The following is a 16,956-nucleotide window of genomic DNA, read 5'->3' as shown; positions in this document are numbered from 1 at the left end:
AAATTAAGGTGCCACCAACCGCCTGTGTTAGATTGGTAAAAAAAAGACATTCAATATCCCTTTGAGCATGGTGAAGTTATTAATGACACTTTGGATGGTGTTTCAATACACACAGTCACTACAAAGATACAGGCGTCCTTCCTAACTCAGTTGCCAGAGAGGAAGAAAAACGCTCAGGGATTTCACCATGAGGCCAATGGTGACTTTAAAACAGTTACAGTTTAATGGCTGTGATAGGAGAAAACTGAGGATGGATCAACAACATTGTAGTTACTACATAATACTAACCTAATTGACAGTGAAAAGAAGGCCTGTACAGAATAAAAGTATTCCAAAACATGCACCCTGTTTGCAACACGGCACTAAAGTAAAACTGCAAAATATGTGGCAAAGCAATTCACTTTTTGTCCTGAATACAAAGTGTTTTATTTGTCCCCAACATAACACATTACTAAGTACCACTCTCTATATTTTCAATCATAGTGGTGGCTGCATCATGTTATGGGTATGCTTGTAATCGTTAAGGACTGGGGTGTTTTTTTAGGATGAAAAAGAAACGGAATGTAGCTAAGCACATGCAAAATTCTAGAGGAAAACCTGGTTCAGTCTGCTTTCCACCAGACACTGGGAGATGAATTCACCTTTCAGCAGGACAATAACCTAAAACACAAGGACAAATCTACACTGGAGTTGCTTACCAAGAAGACAGTGACTCTTCCTGAGTGGCCGAGTTTCAGTATTGACTTAAATCTGCTTGATAATCTATGTCAAGATCTGAAAATGGTTGTCTAGCAATAATCAACAACCAATTTGACAGAGCTTGAAGAATTAAACAAATTATAATGGGCAAATGTTGTACAATCCAGGTGAGGAAAACTCTTAGAAACGTACCCAAAAAGACTCACAGCTGTAATCACTGCCAAAGGTCTATTGACTCAGGGGGGTGAATACTTACCTAATAAAGATATGTGTTTTATTTTTCATTCATATTTTTCAAATGTTCAAAACAAAAAGCCACTTTGACATTACAGAGTATTTTGTGTAGATCATTGACAAAAACATGGCAGTTAAATCCATTTTAATCCCATTCTGTAACACAACTAAATGTAGAAAAAGTGAAGGCGCTGTAGCTAATAAAAAAATAGAGGATGATGAGAAGTCCTGATGACACTAAATACCTTAGCAGCTAAGCTCAAGTCACGGTTCATTTTATGATTTATTTCATAAACCACAACTGTACATCACGTATCATTCTTGAACTATGGTGTATGTTAAACTGATGATTGTCACAATGCAGGTTTTCACTAAGCAGGACTGGTTTCCATACAGTCCATTGGCTCAAATAATCTGACCCAGTTTGGCTTTCTGTGGAACACAAAACAGATGAAAGTGAGTTACAGACATTACAATGGTGCACGTAAATTAATTCATCCGTGCATTTTCAAACAGAAATAATGCGTGTGAGAATCCTATGCACTCAAAGTGGTGACGGGTGGGGGGAAATTTATACAGAGATTTTCAAAATGAGTGAGAACGGGAGAAATATACAAGGAATAAGAAGACAAAAGAAAGACAGAAAGCGGTTAGGACAAAGGCAAAAGAGACAAAAAGAGAACTCACTATTGCAGAAGACTGTTTTGGTTTGATGCTGTACGAGGCCTTCTCTCTGGCTTGATTGAAGACCTCTGCCATTTTCAGTCTGAAAAGACACCAATAGTTTCAGCCATTTAAAATGTATCTTCTCTTAGAAATGGAGATAGGGTATGTTTGCAGTAGTAAAAGGTCAGGCAATTCAGCAATGAGGTTCTCCAGGCAAGATTTGGGTCTGTGCTGTTTACACACAAGAAAGATTTGGGTGACCAGTTTCACTGTTTTAAGAAACCCCTTTCTGATCTACTGTAACGATAGTGCAAGCTCTAAACCATTCAGTGGCACAACTTTCCACACTGCACGAGGTAAAAGATACATTCTAGACCAGTGATGGGCAACTTTGATGGGGGTGGGGGCTATAAAAAAATCTAAACTCATCATGGGGGGGGGGGTCAGAGTTACTCGCAGTTCTGCGTACCCACATCCTTACCCACACATACAGCCGGCCCTAGCATTTTCGGGGCCCTAAGCGAAATTTAGTTTGTCCGCCCCCATCCATTCTACACATTTTGCCATGGGGCGGAGAGAAGATTTTGCAATTTTATAACTAATTTCCTGCAATTCTACCCATTTTGCCATGGGGCGGAGAGAACTGTTTTTAATATGATATCTGACTGAAAGTGATTAACAAAATCAATGGGGGCCCCCCAGTCGGTAAATCGACCATGATTACCACAAGTTTAGATAGGTGGCTGCTAGACTAACATACAATGTTTGCTGACGTGCTAATTAAGTGACCGTTGGTGACTGACAACAAGAGAAAAACTTCTGATGCACAACCAAATTTTGAAATGACACTCTCAATATACTTTTTTTTGTCTTCAGAAATGTATCCACGGGCCTATAAAAAGGGGGGCCTTGGGCCGCCAGTTGCCCATCCCAATTCTAGACCAGTAAATTCAAATATGTGTGCGTGTTTGTCCAAATTTGGTATGCCTTTGTAGTAAGTCGGGGGGGGGATCATTTTAAAGCTCTTAATTTTAGAGACAGTGGTACACTGTAGGCCAAATAGTTAATGATTACAAATTTGGTTTCATTACTTATCCAGTAAATGAGCAAATACATATCACAATCTAATCTACATCCAGCAGAACAAAACAATTTGCATTTCAAATGCTATCTCTAAACCCATCAAACCACTGGAAGCTAACAGAATCACTCGTGTTCTTTTTATTAGTGGGGTTAAGAAACCGATCTGGGTCATTTCAACCCTTCTCTCTCTCATCTTATCTATGAATTTGAATGACTCTGATAGGATCTAATAGTGAACATGTGATGCATGCTATTGGAAACTCATGTTTTGGGATCATTCCAACACTGAAGATTCAACACTCATCTATGACAACTCCTGACTTTCTGCTTGATATTGACCTAACAGGGTGGGTTTAACTTTTCAGCAATATGAAGCTGGAATCCTTAATTGTGAAACTGCCATATCCGTTGGAGATATTACAACAAATAAGTTACTGCAAACAACAAACACTGTTTTGTTGCTGTACACCTCCACTTCGTCAACAAAATAAAACCATAACAATGGCGGTGGGGTGGACAGTGGCGCTGTTTCCCCTACTGCAGATTCCATCTTTAACTTCTATAGGAAGCAAAATGTTAGTTTATCTTATGCTTCTCCCTGCTACGAAATGATTACATTAAACATCTACTGCATACTGGGATTAATGGTGTTCGGTTGCTACAGCATCCGTGGTTGTTACAACACACACCTTTCACTATTGTTTCAAAGGGAGTTGAAGAGCTCAATGTGTACTACATTTGACCTCAGTCAAGGTGCTTTAATCTACACATTAAGCTGACAGATGACTTCACTTGGCTTGTCAAGGTAATGTGCTTGAAGGTGAATGTGAAACAGTATGTTCATTGTGTTCAAGCGCAGGGGGATATAGTAGTGCAGTAGACATGTCATTTTGACATGTACAGTCATTCTGTGGTAGGTCTCTAGAAGGTCAGAACATACATTGTATAACAATCCCCAAAGAAAGAGTGGCTTTCATTGAATAGGATAGACTCAACACACATGAAAGGACTGCAAAACATATTTTACACCAATCTTTACCGTTCCTGTAACATCAGTTTGTTTTCCTTCTTCCAAAGGTCTTTGAAATCAGTGGAGAACTCATGCCACACCGAGAACAGCGTGTTGGGAGACACTTCCTTCTCACCTGCCTTAGCCTTGACTGAAAAGAACACACTCAACTCCAAGAAACTGAGGATAGACAGAACAAAAACATGAAATCAAACCTAAAATACCAAAATTACAACAGTAGATTACAGAAAGATTAAGTCATTGTGAAACCTGTAGGCTTATAATAAATATGTGCAATGTGAAAGTTAATCTTAAGACCATTTCTTGCATTAAACTTGATATGGAAGTATACTAAATAGAGGCGACTGGCCATTTTGTAATAAAACACCAAAAATATTAGAATGTATTAGCTGCCACAATGGCATAAATCGATAACATAAATATTTTCCCTCCACAGATACAATTCTAGGCGTACAGGTTATAAACCCTTAAAAGGAAATTAATCTTGCTGTGCTCAAGTCTCAAGAGGGACAAACACATAAAGAAAGGGAGAGAGAGAGAGAGAGAGAGAGGCAGAAAGGAGAGAAAGATAAATAGAGGAAGAGAGAGCACACGTGAAAGTGACAAATGCCCTGGTGTTGTGCTTGATCAATACTCTGGACAGGTTGGGGACCCTTTGTTTGGAGTTTGGAGGGAACACATTCCTGGCTAGTGTTAACAGAAGCCTGGAGCCAACGCTGTCTACTCTGGCTTTGCTTAGATAAACAACACAGACACTGGAGGCCTTCAGTCTATCATAGGACCCGCATTCAAGGCCATCTAGAGGTAGAGGTTCCATGTAGCCTCGGGATCTAAACATCGACACAGGACCGGTACGTACTGGCATGCAGTAGTAGAGAATAGAAGTGAGTGAACTCAGCTCACCGTATTGAAAATTGTTCTGACACAACATTATCCTTTGAGCCAATGTTATCATACTGTAGCTCGAACATCTTTAAAAAAATCCATATCAGGTTTATTGTTACATCTTATGAGTGTTCTCTAGTTGTGTTTCTTGTGCCTCCAGATCAGTTTTTGCTATAAGAGAAAACATAGTCAGAATATAGGCATACTGTAGATAACAATCCACTCAACAGGACAACATCAGAAAGTTAAGTAGAAGGCTATGTAAAGACAAGTACAGCAGTAATGGATCATTATAGAAACATGTGGCACTCCAACCCATGAGCTAGTTACTAGTTAAGTCATTATGGAAAACATAAAGCTACATTGCGGTGAGGATAACAATGTGGTTACACATAAGGCATAGAACAAGGTTTTATTATCAGTCCTGAATAGATTCAATAATTTCTAATAAAGGCATAATTATTGGTTTTGCATATACATTAATAACACTTGCTGTCATTTTCAGGGTTATTTCATGTAATTGAGTGTTGAAATGATTGTGGTCGCACCACTGATAAGTGAACACCATGGTTTTCTGGGCAAGTATTCTTTGTGTACATTTAGTATTATTGAGTTCAGTAAATTATTGTGAAATGTCCTCAAACTCATCAAAAAAATAACTTGATATGAGAGAGCAGCATCACATTATGCAAAGCCTCAAACAGGCAGAGGAATTCCAGAGAATATCCTTAGCCTTAGGAGGGATTTTTTCATAATTCTCTCTCCTTCCAGCTAACTTCATAGAGATATCGAGGAAGTCTGTGTTACTGTAGCCAAGGTGGTCCGGTGAACCAATTTTGTTTGAGACCTGACTTGCATTAGCTCCCAGAGATAACCTCTTACATCTAGACGTTCCGCTAGCGGAACACCTGCTCCAATATCCAATGATAGGCGTGGCGCGAATTAAAAATTCCTCAAAAATACAAAAACTTCAATTTTTCAAACATATGACTATTTTACAGCATTTTAAAGACAAGACTCTCCTTTATCTAACCACACTGTCCGATTTCAAAAAGGCTTTACAGCGAAAGCAAAACATTAGATTATGTCAGCAGAGTACCCAGCCAGAAATAATCAGACACCCATTTTTCAAGCTAGCATATAATGTCACAAAAAACAAAACCACAGCTAAATGCAGCACTAACCTTTGATGATCTTCATCAGATGACACCTAGGACATTATGTTATACAATACATGCATGTTTTGTTCAATGAAGTTCATATTTATATCAAAAACCAGCTTTTTACATTAGCATGTGACGTTCAGAACTAGCATACCCCCCGCAAACCTCCGGTGAATTTACTAAATTACTCACGATAAACGTTCACAAAAAAACACAACAATTATTTTAAGAATTATAGATACAGAACTCCTTTGTGCAATCGGACACGCTTTTCGGTGAAAGCACATTTTGCAATATTCTGAGTAGATAGCCCAGCCATCACGGCTAGCTATTTAGACACCCACCAAGTTTAGCCCTGACCAAACTCCGATTTACTATTAGAAAAGTTTGATTACCTTTGGTGTTCTTCGTCAGAATGCACTCCCAGGACTGCTACTTCAATAACAAATGTTGGTTTGGTTCAAAATAATCCATTGTTATATCCAAATAGCGGCGTTTTGTTCGTGCGTTCAAGACACTATCCGAAGTGTAAATAAGGGTCACGAGCATGGCGCATTTCGTGACATAAGATTTCTAAATATTCCATTACCGTACTTCGAAGCATGTCAACTGCTGTTTAAAATCAATTTTTATGCCATTTTTCTCGTAAAAAAAGCGATAATATTCCGACCGGGAATCTGCGTTTAGGTAAAAAGACGAAAGAAAATAAAGCATGGGGTCGACTCGGGCACGAGCCTGAGTCTCACAGTACTGTGACCAGCCACTATCCAAACGCGCTACTTTTTTTCAGCCAGAGCCTGCAAAGCCACGATTCAGCTTTTTGCCACCTTCTGAGAGCCCATGGGAGCCGTAGGAAGTGTCACGTAACAGCAGAGATCCCCTGTATTGGATAGAGATAATCAAGAAGGGCAAGAAATTGTCAGACAGGGCACTTCCTGCATGGAATCTTCTCAGGTTTTGGCCTGCCAAATGAGTTCTGTTATACTCACAGACACCATTCAAACAGTTTTAGAAACTTTGGAGTGTTTTCTATCCAAAGCTAATAATTATATGCATATTCTAGTTTCTGGGCAGGAGTAATAATCAGATTAAATCGGGTACGTTTTTTATCCGGCCGTGAAAATACTGCCCCCTAGCCATAACAGGATAATGCCTATAGACCAAGGTTTTAGTTTAGCTGGCTAACACAGTCTTGTAGTGTGCAGATGAGCAGAGGAACATTTTAAAGCTAAGGTGAAGTGTAAGAGAGTTGGTTCAGTGAACCACAATGGCGCTTGGGCCAACAAACCAGTATTTTGGTGTGCAGACGACCCGGGTTCAAACCCAGCCTATCGCATGTGCGTGTCTCTCCAGTTATATTGGTTTTGCTTTCACACACAAATCTAAGAAATGTCTTAGCAGCTTTCAAGAGCATATTCCAAATCCATAGCAGCCTAAAAGCATTTATTGGTCTGAAATTACCCATAACCTCTTCATAGACTTCCAAGACATCCACTAAAGCAGACGGTCAGGAATCTTTCCTGGCATGGATCTCTGGCCTGCCTTTATTCAGGGAATATCAAATCGCTGTCTGTAATTGAAGCCAGAGCCACATCTAAGGAACCCTGACATGTCCAATGGGACGATCACTTTTGTCCACGGCTCCCCATACTAAATCATCCTATAACTGATCCCCATTTTTACATCTGCTTTCTATTGCTCATCAATAACCAATCAGAAATCAGAACAGGATGGATGTCATCAGATCAATGCAACAACAGTCAGCAAAGGAGTATGGAATCCATGATGACCACAGAATTTCATACAACATGTACTGTATGCAGTGAATCAATACCGGCCTGATATAGTGACCCATTTGAGTTTTACAGTACTAGTCTAGAGGTTTCAAAATACATTTTGGACAACAATGAATAGTTCTTATCTGACATGATGTTACGTGTAGATTAGGCCTACTCCTGGAGACAACTCTACTAGCCAAGGCAGTAGTCAGTCCCCTGAAGAGAGCATGCAGCCAGTATAACTAATCATTATTTACATCAGAAACAGATTATCACATGGCCAATGTTCTGTTCAGAGGCATAGAGGCTCCATCAAAGGCATCGCACGCATGAGAATCTGTGAAACGAGTGGGGAAAATCGAGCTAGACCAAACAGTGCCGTTCCTACGAGTCCGCTTCCACTGTTATTCTGTGGTTAGTTTCATGGTCAGAAAATAAACAAGAGTGGTCGAAACTGTGGAGCCAGAAACTGTTTAACCCCGGGGTCTGAAATTATAGAAATAACACAAATAAGACATTGCTGTTGTTGCTTTTCTTTTCTGCAGTGGAGGCACCCAGTGAATTTCGTCTGGAGCCTTCCAAGTCACATGTCAGTGTTACATCGAACATTCCTCTCTCTGTGGACAACCTCGTCATTTGCCTCAAGGGAAAACCCAATATTTCTTTCAGAGAGACACTTTTATCCAGGCTTCCTTTAAACTTGGACTCAAGGACAGAGAGCGACATAGCGGAAGAACATGTGTTACAAATTACCAACTCTCATTTGAATACAAAAGCACTTGAGAAGGGGTCAGTGAGCTCAGTCTTACAACAAGAATGGGAACAGTTAGCTAGAAATAGCCTGCCACAAAGCCTATGTAAAACTGCCTAGAAAGACATCCCACATGTTTTAATAGACATGAAAACCAAACCTTACACCTAAAAGTTGTGAAACATTCATCAATAAACATTTTAATCTTGACTTTACACAATACTTTGTCTGTTATGATGAGAATAGTTCCATTATTTTAACAGAGTTTTGGAGGCTTTACTTGTTAGTTAAAGGGTCTGATATGCAGGGGCGAAAGGTACCCTTTCACGTGAGGTTGTTGAAAAGGTCTTCATGGGAAGGTGATAACAAACACACTGTGGTCAAATGAAAACAAACATGGCCGATCGCAGAGGGAAGGTGGATTCATCATCAACCCTCGTTCCACTGCTAATTCATCATCCCTGTTTTAACTGCTCCCAGGGTAAACAGCTACCTCCAAGTGTTTATTTGATTTCCTGATATGATAGAGGGAGGAATGGAGATAAACAGAGAGTAAAGAAGTGACGGTGAGAGAGGGGCTTCTTCAGAAGGTAGATAGAGACAGATATTGCTGAGGAAGGAGGATAAAAAAAGAGGTGAAACTGGGGTAGAGGTCAAGGACCGGATAGGGAATAGTAAGAGCAGAGGGAGTGAAAGAGGTGAAGAATGAACAGGAGGAGGAAAACAAAGACAAACCAGGTTGCCATTATGGTTACACTATCTACCTTGAAAAATTAAAGGAGAGCCGCACACTCTAGGAGCTCAGATGCAATAATTGAATAACCTAATATCCAACATTTCGACAGACAAGCTGTCTTCATCAGGGTATAAGAGAGGGCTACAAAAATTGTCAGATTAATACTGCCACTGAGAAAATTCAAAGGAAACCGAGACATTATCTTTTTCAAGGACAGTCTCACAAAAATAAGCATTCTTATGTTCTAACTACTCGCTATTCAAAGTGCTCTGAACAAATTAAGGGAATCGTTCACAAACATTGGCACATTCTAAGATCCAATGACAATGTGTTTTCGGACCTTTCCTTGGTCATATTCTCGCGGGGCAGAAATCTCAGAGATCAATTGGTAAACTCTGATATACCACCACCAAGATATCCCTGCACAACGTCTATTTACACCCCTACTGGATAGAAACTACGAGTGTAATGTCTGTGCTCAATAAAATGGCACTTATAAATGTAGATCCTTCAAACACCCCAAAACAGGGAAACAGATCCCAATTAAAGGTGTTATCACATTCTCCACTAAGGCAGTTATTTATCTTATAACTTGTCCTTGTGATAAAAATGATGTGGGTAAAACAAATTTAAAGTATGAATCATTAGTTGCAAAAACTCAACTTATCCAGGTGCGGCCTACTCGATTTCGTACCTAAGTTATATCGGCATCGAACATGTCACCCTCCCTAGGAGAGGGGGTGACCTCGACAATTTACAAGTTAAAATGAGAGGCTGCCTGGATCTTTAATTTAAAGACCCTTGCTCACTTCGGTCTCAATGCAGACTTTGATCTGATGCCATTCTTCTGATTATTGTGATTTCGCTATTGTAAATGTCTGTAGGCCTATGTAGCCAAATTGTATCTATGATCGTATGCTATCCATTCATGGTATGTTATTTTTTTATATATCGGAGAATTAACCAATGATATCAGGCCAACCCGGCCATGATTACAGACACCTTTGTGTATCCTTTGACACTATATATTGTAAACTAGTCACCCTACAGTGTTTGTCATTATACCCTGATGAAGACAGCTTGTCTGTTGAAACGTTGGATATTAGGATATTACATTATTGCATCTGAGCTCCTAGAGTGTGCGGCTCTCCTTTAATTTTTCAAGTGTTCTACTCTGCAAGCTAGCACCTCGCCTAAATAGGTGTTCGTATCTTTCGCCTCTAGATTACACTATCTACCTTGTCAGGGTCCAATTCTGCCTACAGCCCTCATTATGTGTTCATATGTGGGCTGGATGTACATCATCTATAGTTTGGAAGGATATCAGCTCCTACAAGAGAAGAAAGTATCTGTTTTTTATTCAATAAGTAGCTGTTGGTATTGTCTTGCTAGGGCAATTGAATTTAAGTGCTGTCTCCACCTAGTAGCCTACTTAATCATTGCTGTTTGAAATGTCTGATTGCTCATTATTTGTGACAGTTCCTGTGGACTTAGTTTCAGGCCTATTTGAGTAATCGTCTTGTGTTGTATGGGGTGTTTTCTGTGTTTTCTTCAACTCTACCAGGCAATCAGCAATTAGTGCTGGGAGCTGCATCTTTCACCTCTGCTGGGCAATAAGCGATTAGTGTTAGTGCTTCAGTCTCCAGTGTTTTTTTCAGTGGCAGCTGGTGGTCTTGTCAAGCGGTGGTGTTGTCGCTGAAACAAATACTTTCTGCCAAGCGGTTCGAGGAAGGAAAGAGGAGAAAGGCTCCACATCACTCTCTCACTTGAGTATCTTACCTAGTTATCTTCTGATGATCTCATTTTTCTCTTTTGCAGCTTTGTCAAGTATTTGTGTGTTTCCTATCCCTGTTCGCTTCTCTCCCTGTAGGTTTTACAGACGCTCCCCACCCCTTGGCTACATCCCCTTTTAATTTAGTTTACCCTGCGCGCACAATCCATGCGGAATTCATCTCAGCCTATGTTGCCCTTCAGTCGCTACACTTTTTGGCCCAGACGGAGACATGGATTACCCCAGAGAACACTGCTACTCTAGCTGCTCTCTGGTCATCTGACTATGTGTTCTCTCATAGTCGGAGAGCATCTGGTCATCGCGGTGGTGGCACAAGGCGACTTATTTCTCCTAAGTGGATGTCTAACCACATTTGAATTTGATAGTTTTACTGTCACTTGTCCACTTAAGCTTAACATTGTTGTCATATATCGTCCACCGGGTGCTCTTGGAGAGTTCAATGAGCTCGACACCTTGATAAGCTACTTCATTTATTTCCACTCCTTTCCTCTTTTGACCTCACTCTTGCCCAGTCCCTTCCCACTCACAAGGCGGGCAATATGCTTGACCTAATCTTTACTAGAAGCTGTTCGCCTACCACCTCCTACCCCTTGCTCATCCCTTTGCAGATGACTTTGTCAACCAATTTGAAAAAAAGGTTGACGACATCTGTTCCTCGTTCACTTAGCCTACTGACTCCACTCAACAGAACTACCCTAGACCTTGACCTCTTTCTCCCCTCTCGCTCCAGATAAAATCCTGCAACTAGTGATGTCTGGCAGCTCGACAACCTACCAACTTATCCCCATCCCCTCTTCCCTTCTCTAGACCATCTCTGAAGACCTACCATTCCTCACTTCCCTCATCAACTCATCCCTGACCACTTGCTGCATCCTCTGACTTCAAGATGGCCAGAGTCGCTCCCATCCTCAAGAAACCAACACTTGACCCCTCCAAAGTCAAAAACTACCCCTTCTGTGTTTTAGTTCCAAAACACTTGAGCATGCTGTCTATGACCTACTCTCTCGTTATCGCTCCCAGAACGATCTTCTTAACCCTAACCAGTCAGGCTTCAAGGTGGCTCACTCAAATGAGACCGCTCTCCTCTTATCACGGAGGCTCTCCGCACTGCCAAATCTGACTCTCTCTCCTCTGTTTTCATCCTCCGAGAACTATCTGCTGCCTTCAACACTATGAATCATTAGATCCTCCGCTCCACCCTCTCAAGGTTGTTCATCTCAGGCTCGGCACACTCCTGCCTTGTGTCCTACCTGGCAGGTCGCTCCTACCAGCAGGCGTGGAGAGGATCTTTGTTTGCTCCAACTGCTTCTCACAACTGGGGTCCTTCAGTCCTCGGTTATTTACACCAAGTCACTCGGCTCCATCATATCCTCACATGATCTCTCCTATCATTGCTATATGGATGACACTGAACTACTCCCCCCTTCTGACACCCAGCTGGCGACGCACATCTCTTATTGCCTGACAGACATCTCAGCTTGGATGTCGGCCCACCACCCCAAGCTTAACCTCGACAAGATGTAGCTGCTCTTCCTCCCGGGGAAGGCCTGCCAGCTCCAAGACCTCTCAATCATGGCTGACAACTCCATGTTGTCCCCTTCCCAGAGTGCAAAGAACCTTGGCGTGACCCTGGATAACACGTCATTCTCTGCAAACATCAAAGCATTGACATCCGTAAAGTACGACCTTTCCTCACACATGAAGCGCCGCAGGTACTAATCCATGCACTTGTCATCTCCCGTCTAGACTACTGCAACTCTGTTGGCTGGGCTTCCCGCTTGTGCCATCAAACCCCTGCAACTTATCCAGTACGCCACAGCACGCCTGGTGTTCAACCTTCCCAAGTTCTCCCATGCTACCCTGCTCCTCCGCACACTACACTGGCTTCCAGTCAAAGCTCGCATAATCTTCAATACCTTGGTGTTTGCCTACGGAGCAACAATGTGAAATGCCCCTCCAAAACTTTAGGCTATGGTCAAACCCTATACCCCAACCTGAGCACTCCGTTCTGCCACCTCTGTTCTTTTGCACCACCCACCCCTATGGGATGGCAGCTCCCGCTCAGCCCAGTCAAAGCTCTTTTCTTTCCTGGCACCAAATGGTGGAACAAGCTTCCCCTAATGTCAGAACAGCGAAGTCCCTGCCCATCTTCAGAAAATGTTTGAGTCCCTAGATCTTTAAAGAGTATCTTAAATAACCCCCCCACAAAAAAACGACTAACATTCACTTGTCTTTTCCTACTAACACTGACTTTGCAGATAACTACTCTGTTGAGGGAAAATGTACTTGCTAGGATTGTGATACGTTGTTGTCTAATGATGAATTCACTAATGTAAGTCACTCTCGATAAGAACGTCTGCTAAATGACTAAAATGTAGTTCTGCTCTTGAAATATCTTTCAGACAGAGGTCAAAGGCTCAACTACCAAGTGCTGCTGCAACCCATCATAACAGATGGAAAAAGTTGAAACAATAGCCTTGAGTTATTCAATACAGTCTGGGATAAGCAGAGGTCCCCATGGAAACTGCATTGAATGATGGTCTGTACACATCTTCCTTCCAAACACTGTACATTAACCAGGAGAGCAACTGAGACATCAGTCTTGGCAGGACAGATGCAGTGCAGTCTAACCAAGGGTTAGCATGATGATCAACGGCCCATCTCTACGTTCTATTCTATATACAGAGCCAAGATGGCTTCCTCATTTCAGGTATTCTGACACCGAACATAATCCAGGGAGATATCTGAGGCATTAGTCATTGGCCTTCGTCTTTGGGGCAGCTATAGTTTAGCTAACCAAGGATAAGGGGGATCAATGATCCGTCTTGAAGCTTGACTCTCAGTTGAAAAATCAAAATGGCTTCCCTTGTCATTGATCAATGGTCCATTTCCCTCACCCACAACCCAAAATGGCCTCAGTGATTGAGTCATTTGTAAAGTAACCACAACTGGGACACCTTCACTCAGAAATTCCTCCATCTTCTCCTTAAAGGGTTGCAAGTGCTCTTCAGAAGAGATCTGGTTGACCATATCTGTCTCGGCCGAGCATACTGGAGTAGAGGAGGAAGAAAGAAAAACATGCTTTAATGAGTTTTTCTGTCCAAAAAAGAATGAGCTTGTAAATCATAAGACCATTTTTGACATTGCAGTATTACATTCTACCTGTTTATGTAATTAGGGATAATAACCAAACATAATGGAATGGGCTAAGCTAACCAGTCATGATGCATTCCCATTCACCCTACTACTTTTCTCCAAACAATGAGTGATGCCCTTGGAACCTGCAGACCCCTTAATCATCCCTTGGAGCACTCCAGAGTCATGGTCCATCAGCGCCCATGATGAATCCAAAAAGTGCATGTTAGAGTTCCCGAAGCTAATTATTCGACCACATGGCCCCCTCTGTGGAGGTAGCTAGCTAGCTGTTGTCCTGAGGGCCATCCAAGCCCACTGCTATGATACGCCTACTCAACCTAACCCCCAGGCAACTGCCATTGAAGCCCACATCTGTTACAGCACTCAGCTGCTCCCTGTAAAGTGAACCCTATACAGTTTGTGATGAAGCATTTATGTGCACCATCATGGTACTCTGCCATGCATGTTAGTGTATTTCGTCATGAATCTTGTTCTGGAGGCAGCTCTGCAGAGTGGTCACTAGCTGGCACAGGCGCAAAGTCATACAATTTGATTTTAAACCTAACTTTAACCCTAACCACACTGCTAACCCTAATGCCTAACCTTAAATGAAGGTATTTCTTGGCAGCTTGCCTATCTAAGGAGAAATCACTCAGTTCTGCCTCCAGGACAAGATTCATGACAATAAATGTCAACCTGCCTCTGCTATTGGGAATGAGTAAGCAAGTCAGTATCCCAATGGACCTGGTCAACTCGATCTTCACGCACTGCAAATAATGAGAAGCTTCACAAGATTGATTGCAGTGCAGTAAAAAACATAGTTGGCAAAATACAAGCCTTGATTGGTTTAATGGTAAGATACGTGATAGAGAACAGAGGAGATTTGGGTGATTATTCTTGATCGACACATACAAAAAAGTTGTACTCCGTTAGCGTTAATGTTTCCCCACCTGAACCCTATAATGTGTTAATGAGTTAGAACTGAGTAATGAATGTACGTGTTTCCCCATTCAGTCATTCAATCGGTCTCATAGGGAATTTGTTTAACCATGAGCTTGGCTTTAAATGTTTAATCTGATTTCCACAATTCATCAAGGATTTTTGATGTTCCCTAATTCCTACTGTTTGACTCATGTTACACTGGGAAAAAAGTTGAAAGACTTTCAGCCTAACCCTAGTCTGATCGAGGTAATTCCCTGTAAACCTCTAACATGTTTATAAATGCTACCTGGACTCATATTATATGGGAAGTGACCTAGTATTTAGTTTGAAGTATTATGAAAAGGATACACAGACTTAAAAATATTCTTAAAAATATTCTGTTCTTGTTCAACTAGATGGCAGTCAAACATTATTGCTACCCATACAGTACACTGATGGTTTTTATTATGGGACCTTCAGATCTTATGGTTTGTAATGTACGTATGCGGGTGCTGCATAAATAAGGCAGCCTCTCCAGGCCCTTGACTCACTCTGAGGGACATGAGCTGGAGCACAGGTAGAAGAAGCACCCTGAACCTTGATTTTTTTTGGAGCTCTGTGTTGTGAGGACAGTAAAAGGGCGCCGAGCAGATTCTAGAGGAGCCTGCTCCTGACTCTCCATCTGGTTCTAGTTTGGGGGTTTGTATGACAAACAGATGCTATCTGTTGACCCTGTTTTGTGATCAAAACATCACTATGTCTCGGCAAACTTTGAAGAATTTTCCGTTATAGAGATACAGGAATGCATTTAAAATAAGTAATACTTTCATAAATCCAACACAACGGTATCATAAACATGATGTGACACCTGTCATAATCAACGTTGATTCAGGTTTACTACCTACTGTTCAACATATATAGCTCAAGGTTTATAAATAGAGCTACAGATGGACCAGAATATATGTGTGGGAGCCAGTCTCACCATTAAGATCTTTCCTTAGCTTGCGTAGGTCTCTCTGAAAGTCGTCAAACTTCATTTGAGAGGCCTGGAAGAGGTCCTGGGGTTCAGGGAGAGGGTAGACACAGGTCTCTCTGCCGGCATCCTGAGCACACACACACACAGTCAAAGGCAATCATCATCAAAGACCAGAGCAGCCCTCTCCAGCATAAATCTCAGGTAAGATTGGGATGGATGTCGCTGCCATTCTTATCAGTAGTCCAAACATTTCCAGTAAGATAATGTTGCATGGTGGTAATGGCCATCAGCTAGAGTGGAGCCATTGTAATCAAAGCATACGTTCGTCATGTCCATCAGTATTACTAGGGAGCCATTAGGAGCCCAGAACCACGTTGTGTATGTTGATTTTGGCAACATACTTTTGGCTGAGTTCATCTCATCTGGCTAACCTAATTATTTACAATAGGCCTCCATTGGATCCTGTGGAAGCTAATGTACTACAGGTCCAGGCGAACTGGGAAAGAGACATTCATTTGTTTTGTAAATGAGGAAAAGGAAAATAAATAATTTGATAAGAAAAGCCACGCTATCCTCGGGCGAGAGAGAAGATGAAAAGGTGGTTGGATAGATATCTAAGTAAATCAGAAAGGGATTCAAATAAACAGGAACCAAAACATACCTCATCAAAGTTCCTTAGATAGTAAGCAACGATGTATGACAAAAGACTCTGAGAGTTATCCTGAAAGAGAGAGGGGGAAAAAAGATCCAAATAAGTAAACCATAAATCCTTTTTGTCATTAATCTAATAATTTCAGAGCAGAATGTTTTGATTGGTATGTAGAACATATCTAAAGAGGACTTAAAAGTTCAGCACCTCAAAGCAATGGATCAAACACAAGTGAAATCTCTCTTGGGGAGAATGTCATAACTTAGAGCCAGTAACTTGTCTTATGTTCTTTATGGGCATCTCTCTAGGATTCCCATACCGTAAACACAGCACACTATGTTCTTACATGACAGCACTGGTCATACACTAAAATCTAATAAACAGTCAGTCACTCACTCATTTGGGGGCAAAAAATTGCCTAAGCACCATAATAGGGCAGTTATGGTCAGAGCTCAACA

At 41.4% G+C, this 16,956-nt stretch overlaps 1 protein-coding gene across 1 annotated transcript in view; it reads right to left on the bottom strand.

The window, feature by feature from the left end:
* Window positions 1-1,338: 1,338 nt before the first annotated feature.
* LOC106605685 (formin-2) overlaps window positions 1,339-16,956 on the bottom strand; it is a 56,074-nt gene continuing 40,456 nt past the window's right edge. Inside the window, exons 14-20 of the mRNA XM_045696277.1 lie at window positions 16,511-16,570; window positions 15,856-15,976; window positions 13,775-13,867; window positions 4,717-4,768; window positions 3,722-3,871; window positions 1,549-1,699; window positions 1,339-1,365 (exon numbers count right to left, since the gene is read on the bottom strand). Of these exons, the coding sequence (XP_045552233.1) occupies window positions 1,339-1,365; window positions 1,549-1,699; window positions 3,722-3,871; window positions 4,717-4,768; window positions 13,775-13,867; window positions 15,856-15,976; window positions 16,511-16,570 (654 nt within the window). The remainder of the gene's footprint in view (window positions 1,366-1,548; window positions 1,700-3,721; window positions 3,872-4,716; window positions 4,769-13,774; window positions 13,868-15,855; window positions 15,977-16,510; window positions 16,571-16,956) is intronic.

This window comes from Salmo salar, chromosome ssa01 (assembly GCF_905237065.1).
Source record: "Salmo salar chromosome ssa01, Ssal_v3.1, whole genome shotgun sequence".
NCBI classification, from domain to species: domain Eukaryota; kingdom Metazoa; phylum Chordata; class Actinopteri; order Salmoniformes; family Salmonidae; genus Salmo; species Salmo salar.
The sequence above is the reverse complement of the archived record's forward strand: the minus strand, read 5'-3'. Positions and strand labels throughout refer to the sequence as shown.